The sequence below is a fragment of the Malania oleifera genome, chromosome 4 (assembly GCF_029873635.1).
Source record: "Malania oleifera isolate guangnan ecotype guangnan chromosome 4, ASM2987363v1, whole genome shotgun sequence".
Classification (NCBI taxonomy): Eukaryota; Viridiplantae; Streptophyta; class Magnoliopsida; order Santalales; family Ximeniaceae; genus Malania; species Malania oleifera.
This window is the reverse complement of record NC_080420.1, coordinates 6653707-6661200: the sequence shown is the minus strand read 5'-3', so window position 1 is coordinate 6661200 and position 7494 is coordinate 6653707. Positions and strand designations below refer to the sequence as shown.

The window sequence follows — 7494 nt, the reverse complement described above, 5'->3', positions numbered from 1 at the left end:
CTATTGATTTATTCTCCCATACAATAACTAATTACCGACATATTTACTAGTTGCAAAGTAAAACTCATTCATTAGAGGACATTTTATTTATTAGGTTACGTTTTGGTTTGTAAAATGCCTATTTTTCAGAATAAATTAATTTTTAAAGGTTAATTAGAATTAGTTATACAAAAGATTGAATTGATACTATAAAATAAATAAAAATATGAAATATTTTATGTCATTATGGGTCGTCTATTCATTTTTTATTACGTGTTAAATAAAATAATTAAAAATATATAAAGAATATTCTTAAAATTAAAACTATGTTTTATTTTATTTTAAGAATAACTATTTTGCCAACCAAACAATTTTCTATTTTGTAGCTCAAACCATTGATGTGAAAAAAGAATAAAAAGGGGACTAGGAAAACCCGTGAAGGAATATGTCAATGTCCATGTTCTTCTAGGATAGTACAATGTAACTTCACAAATGACAATTGGGAAGGACCGAAGCCTTAAAGTCCAAAGTGCACGTGAAAGGGGCAACTTCATAATTTCCCATGCTTGGCACTATCGATCTCTGGTGCGTTTGGCACTGTCACCTTGCTGACAGCTCACACAGTCACACGCCATGTCCCTCTGCTCTGCCTCTGCTTCCCCCTGGGAGCAGAGGAATTCAGGGTATAAAATAATTCCCGGGAAAACACAGAGATTCCTCTTGATTGGATGCTCTCTATAAAATTATCACTCTCTTTCTCCCTCCCTCCCTCCCCTCCTCCCGCCTCTCTCTCTAGACTAGAAAAAAATGGGAGAAGGCAGGGGATTCTGTTCTCTCGCCATCTTCTTATTCTTCTTCATCCTATGCCTTGTTCATGGCCTCAATGGAGAAGACCCTTACAGATTCTTTACCTGGAAAATCACTTACGGGAATATCTACCCCATGGGTATTAAACAACAGGTTCATTTATGTATATATACTTTTGTTTGCTTTCTTTTTCCTTTTCGTGAGATTTTTTAACTTTTGATTTTCTAGCGTATAGTAAAACTTTTGAATGTGGGGAATACTGGTGCAGGGGATTTTGATAAATGGTCAGTTTCCAGGGCCTCAGATGGATGCTGTTACCAATGACAACTTGATAATCAGTGTTTACAACTACTTGAATGAGCCATTCCTCATATCTTGGTGAGAAAATTGATGACCCTGTTTAGTTTCTTCAAAGTTTCTCTTCTTAAAAATCACTGTTTCCAGGTTCCATCAAATGTTATTAGTGGGAGCTGATCTATGTATGAAAGAGCCTTTTTTTTCTTTTTTCTTTTTTCTTTTTTTTTTTCTAGTAGAATTTCCAAGGTCTGTTGGTTTAAACCATAGAGTTGGAACACATTTTTTCACTCCTTCCAAACTTAAAAACCCATAATCTTGAAACTTCCAAAGTAGAAATTATATATGAAAGCTGATCTTTTTATTTGTTTATTCATTTTTTTGATGATGCTCATGAGAATCTGGTAATGGCATCTAAATCAATCAGATTTATTGTTTTGTTTTTCAGATTTGATAAGATTACTCTGATAAGTTTACACCTACCATGCCTCTCAATTCAAGCCATCCATTGCTCCTCCAGTCAAGCCATAATCCTCTACTCTATAATTACTTTGTATATCTTGGCGTGTGTAAAGCCATGTATCATTTAGAATTGAAACACAAGCTTAATAATATAAGATTAATATCTTTTCAATATGGTATCAGAGCCTTCTATGGAGGATTTCTGCAACTCCTTCACCTAAATTTCTTCAGTTCCAAATTTATCAGCAGGCTGTTCATTCAATTCCTCCTCCTCTTCACCAAAATCACTGCTACTGGTCTTGCTTCGGCCACCTTTTCCTTCACTGCTCTTTCTCTCCCCATCATCATCATCCTCTTACTCTTCTTCTTCTGGTCCTCAATATCTTTGGCCTCAAACACGCCCATTCCTGAAACCGACGAAACGTCGACCGCCAATCGCAAAGCCGACTGCACCTCTCTCTTTCTCTTCTCTCTTTTTTTCCGGCAATTCCTGCCATCGGCGTCGGCGTCGGCGTTGGCGTCAAGCTCGGGTCGCCATCGGATTTTAATTTTGGGAAGAGATAGGGAGGGATTTGGGATGGAGGGTGCACTAACCTCTTGTGTAACTTGGGACTTTGTTGCTATGTAGGACTCAATTTTGTTAACAAAGTGGAAATGAGCGTTGTGCTAAGCCTGTCCTTAATCAATAGGATCTGTTTTGAAGCTTAAGAACCTGGCTGATGATTGAATATCATGCACTGACTTTTACACTCATTGGCACAAATGAAAAGCCTGATGAGTAAACTCTAGCTTTTTTCCCTGCTCTCACTCTTTTTCAATAATGCATCTAGCAGCATTTTCTATTTAAAGTTTCTTAAATCGAGTATGGCAACTGGAGACGATACTTCTCATTCCCATCCAAGAACTTGTGTTGAATTTCAATTTAATGTCACTTAAGCTCACTGCACATACACCAACATTCTTCTGCAGGAATGGCTTGCAGCAGAGGAGGAATTCATGGCAGGATGGGGTCTATGGCACTAACTGTCCAATCCCACCAGGAAAGAACTTCACTTACATTCTCCAAGCAAAGGATCAGATTGGCAGTTATTTCTATTTCCCATCACTTGCATTCCACAAGGCTGCTGGAGCATTTGGTGGCATCAGAATTTGGAGCCGTCCTCGCATTCCGGTGCCTTTCCCTCCTCCTGCTGGTGATTACACCATACTGGTTGGGGACTGGTTCAAGAGAAATCACAATGTGGGTGTTTGTATATATGTTCACAGATATATGACACGACAAATTGTGACATCAAACCAAAATCACAATGTGGGTTTACTTCTGTTTTATAGGATTTGAAAGCAATCTTGGACAGTGGTCACAATCTTCCCTTCCCTGATGGACTTCTCATCAATGGTCGTGGGTGGAATGGATACACATTCACTGTCAATCCAGGTGCCTATTATGACAACAATGCCGCAGAAAGAAAGAAACAGATTTGAAGTTTTAGATTGTTTTTTTGTGTTTATGAAAAAAAAATAAAAATCTCTTGGCAGGTAGGACTTATAGGCTCAGGATATCGAACGTGGGGCTTACGACTTCTATTAACTTCAGAATCCAGGGTCACAAGATGAAACTGGTGGAGGTAGAGGGATCCCACACGCTCCAAAACACATATTCTGCCCTTGACATCCATCTTGGCCAGACCTACTCAGTCTTGGTCACAGCTGATCAGCCTGCACAGGATTACTATGTTGTGGTTTCTTCCCGCTTTACGTCTCCAGTGCTGACAACAACAGCCATTCTTCACTACAGTAACTCAGCGAAGGGAGTTTGGGGTCCTCCCCCTGGTGGCCCAACCACTCAGGTTGATTGGTCCCTCAACCAGGCCAGATCTATTCGGTAATTCACACCCTTTTCCTTTCCCTCCTTTTCCATACTACTTCTGTTCATCAGGTCTGTAATGTCATTTAGTTACCAGTTCTCCATTTCCTACACATACTACTACTTGTGTGACAAGTATAACTAAGCCTTATGTATACCAACACCAAGTTTCTTTCATTGAAACTGGCTCCTATATTTGTAAATCCAATATTTTCTCTTTGTTCGTGTTAAAGTTTGATGTACATTATTGGCTCACAACCTAAAGCTTAAGCATTTAGGTAAAGTGATAATCTAACATGATATTAGAGCTAGTTACCAGGAGGTCTTGGGTTCTAGTCTTGTTGCTTGCTTTTGTTATGTGGTTTTTTAAGAAAATTATTATATTCCTTGTAATGAGTATTATCTTTCGTGTGTGTATTTCTCCACGTGCTGTTGGGCTGAATGTACCGGATAGTGTTAAAGCTTTATATCCATTGTTGGCCCACAACCTAACAATTTAAACTTTTAAGTAAAGTGCTTATCTAACATTTAGTTGTTTTTACTCTCTCAATTCAGATGGAATTTGACAGCGAGTGGTCCAAGGCCTAATCCCCAAGGCTCCTATCATTATGGATTGATCAAAACCTCTCGTACGATCATGCTGGCAAACTCTGCACCCATTATAAATGGCAAGCAGAGATATGCTGTGAACAGTGTCTCGTTTGTTCCTGCAGACACCCCTCTGAAACTTGCAGACTATTTCAAGATTCCTGGAGTTTTCAGTCTTGGAAGCATTCCCAGCAAACCCACCCGGGGAGGTGCATACCTCCAGACCTCGGTCATGGCTGCTGATTTCCGAGCTTTTGTTGAGATTGTGTTCCAAAACTGGGAGAACACCATGCAGTCCTGGCACATCGATGGCTATTCCTTCTTTGTTGTTGGGTAAATATTAATCTTCTTATTGTATGTATATATGTGCTTGGCAGTTTTACTGCATTACTGTCTCAAGTGTATTTGTTTCTGAATCTGCAGTTCTAGTGCATGACTGTCTAAGGTTGTGTTTGGGAGCATGATTTCAAGTCTTGGATTTAGATTTGTGTGTACTTAATGAAGCTCAGTATAATGTTGTATTTCAGTTTATCCCAAATCCAAGGTTCATATACTAGGCTCCCAAACATGGAACAAGTGTTTTTTTTTTTTGAATATCTCTTAAACTCAATGACAACTTTGTGGGTTGAGCAGCATGGATGGTGGGCAATGGTCGGCTTCCAGTAGATCACGCTACAATTTGAGAGACACCGTTGCCCGGTGCACCGTTCAGGTATTGATATTTCTTTTTTGAGGAAAGGAAACTCTTTTTCATATGAATGAATGATGTTATGGGTAGTCACTATACATTGAAAGGGGAAGGGAAAGGAGAATTTTGATCATGGTTGATATGTTTGAGTGGCTGCAGGTATATCCCAAATCATGGACTGCGATATACATTGCTCTGGACAATATGGGAATGTGGAACATAAGGTCTGAAAATTGGGACAGGCAGTACTTGGGTCAGCAATTCTATCTTAGGGTTTACTCTCCAACAAATTCATGGAGGGATGAGTATCCAATCCCAAAGAACGCTCTGCTGTGCGGTAGGGCATCGGGTCGTCACACTCGACCTCTTTGAACAACTCCAGCTAGCTTGCTAGTAGGACTTCGATTTTGTCAAGAGGGGATGACTTAAAATTTGTTATTAGGAAGTTAGTGGAAGTGCTCAAATAATTGAGCATTGAGCTTGTGTAGTTTCCTTCCAATGTAGAGGCTTCTTGTCTGCCTTTTTTTTTTTTTTTTCTTGAGATAGCAAACATTATGTTTTCAGTTCATATTGAGATCTATAAATTCATGATCAAATAATTAACATGGAGAACTTCTTGTTCTTGTTTCTTTGACAATGTTTTCTTTAAGCTTTTCTATTGGGTAAGGAGGAACTTTGCTGCAAAGTAGGAGTGGGCTAGAGGTATGACAATACCATTTGGTCCCCACAATGAGTTTCTGTTCTAAATTTTCAACACACTTTTGCAGCATTGAAAATATGGTCTTTTTCAGTCACAGCCTAATTGTGGAAAATCAAACTAATGTTTTTCTTTTTGAAATGGTTGTGTTGGGCTTGTCTCATGACCCAAAAACATGCATACCCAATTTTTTTAATTTCATTTTTTTAACTAGTACATCTAATTTCATTTGTAACTAATAATTGACCACATCGATTGTTTGGTCATTTTATTCTTATTGTGGAAGGATAAAATTAGTCGTGTTTTAGAGCTCTTAAATAAGACAGAACTAAAGAAATTATAAACATGGATGACAGTCAAAATTTTTAATGAGATTATATTTAATTTTTATTTATCATATTATCATAAAGAAGCCTCTCTTTATTTTAGAATTCGTATGTAAAGCAAAATTTTTAAGTAATGAATAAATTAGTAAATTAATAAATTTAAAGTTCGTCTCCATCATACCATTGAAAATCACTAAACATGCACGCTACATATGCCTAGCATTTATAAGAACAAAACAAGAAATTTAAAGATTAATTTTAGTTTCTAGTTTTAATTTTTGAGAAATTAAAATTGAAAATAAATAAATGAATGAGTTACTAAATACTAGATACCTTATTTTTATTTAAAAACATGATTCCACTACCCTTTTTGATAACTTAGAAATTTTTTTTTCATGACTCAATTTTAATGTGTAGGCTCACAAGAGCACCCCATTGAGTTGGGAGCCTTAAATACAAATATTACTATTCGAAATACATTTTTTGTAAAATTAATTGAAAGAGGAGCATTTTCCTTAAAAATAATTATCCAAATATTGTCTATAATTAGATAAATTTGGCATAATAACACACAATTCAAAGTTTCAGCAGAAAACGTTTCCCGTTGACCGCTGCTAGTCCCGGCATTGCAGAAATTCCGGCTGCCCTACCAGTACGTGCTTCTTTTTCTACGGTTTTTTAATTTTCTATGTTTAGAATGGAGTTTATATAAACTGAACTTGAGTTAGCGGAAAGAATGTTGGGGTGGATCTAGGAGCAACAATCACACAAGGGCAAAAATAAATAACAAAAATGGAAACACCAGAAATTACGTGGTTTGGTCAAATCGACCTACGTCCACGGAGCACGCACCACTACACTATACTGGGAGAAAAAGTATAAGGAGCCTCACTGCTCAACACTCTCTCTCTCTCTCTCTCTTTTCTTCAACTCTTTACTTTGCACACACACTTTGCGCACAACACAACACTTCACACAGCTCACACACAACCACTATAAACTGGGAGAATAATACAAGGAGGAGGAGCCATACTGCTCAACTCAAATCTCTCTCTCTCTCTTTTTTTTTTTCTCTCTCTCTCTCTCTCACCACAACTCTCTGTTCCTCACTCTCTGCATACTCTACGCACAACACACCACACAACACTTTCTGCACACAAGAACTCTCTGTTCTTGCCACCCACACACACAGCCACACACAATTCTACATCTTGCGTCACTCACAACACAATTCTTGTAAACACGCTGTTTTGCACACACACAGAGCTCTGCACACAGCTCTCTGCTGCGCACACACACAGCCACGCCCCATTCTACATCTTGCCCCACTTACAATTATACACACACAAATCTCCTTTATATAGCCTTTAAAGGGGGGTGTAATTCAAACAAGGTGGGCAGGGTTGGTGGCTGTATTGTAGGCAAGGTTGGTGGAGGGCTGTTCATCTCCTCCGCAAAATCAACATAAGCTACTGGGGTTGGTGGCTTCTATCTCCACTTATGGCGCATAGCTCAACAAAGAATTCATGGTATCGGACGAGAATGTTTGAGGGCCAAATTGTTTATTTATGAAATAACATAAACGAGAGCATATGGGACGATTGTTCTTTGCTCAACCTTCGGCAATGGCAAACATTAAGAATGAATTTGATCCTCTCTCTGTCTCTCTCACTCTTTCACTCTGAGAATCTAAATTTGCATGTTGTGGAATACAGTTGTAATGGACACTTGTTTATGAGTTATTTCATTAATAAGTGCCTTTCGTTTAGTTCACTCAATACCCCACTTA

At 38.2% G+C, this 7494-nt stretch overlaps 1 protein-coding gene across 1 annotated transcript; it reads left to right on the top strand.

Moving 5' to 3' along the window:
- Positions 1-513: 513 nt before the first annotated feature.
- On the top strand, positions 514-5291 carry LOC131153232 (L-ascorbate oxidase homolog). The gene is made up of 8 exons (XM_058105404.1): positions 514-939; positions 1055-1164; positions 2512-2782; positions 2875-2977; positions 3079-3424; positions 3962-4327; positions 4628-4706; positions 4842-5291. The coding sequence occupies exons 1-8, from the start codon at positions 787-789 to the stop codon at positions 5052-5054; spliced, it is 1641 nt and encodes a 546-aa protein (XP_057961387.1). The 5' UTR covers positions 514-786; the 3' UTR covers positions 5055-5291.
- The last annotated feature ends 2203 nt before the right edge of the window (positions 5292-7494 follow it).

Excerpts from the sequence above, each read along its gene's own strand:
- LOC131153232 (XM_058105404.1), top strand. The coding sequence starts at position 787 with ATGGGAGAAGGCAGGGGATTCTGTTCTCTCGCCATCTTCTTATTCTTC. Across the intron at positions 2,978-3,078 it reads CACATTCACTGTCAATCCAG|GTAGGACTTATAGGCTCAGG; the intron begins GTGCCTATTATG and ends ATCTCTTGGCAG. Across the intron at positions 3,425-3,961 it reads AACCAGGCCAGATCTATTCG|ATGGAATTTGACAGCGAGTG; the intron begins GTAATTCACACC and ends CTCTCAATTCAG.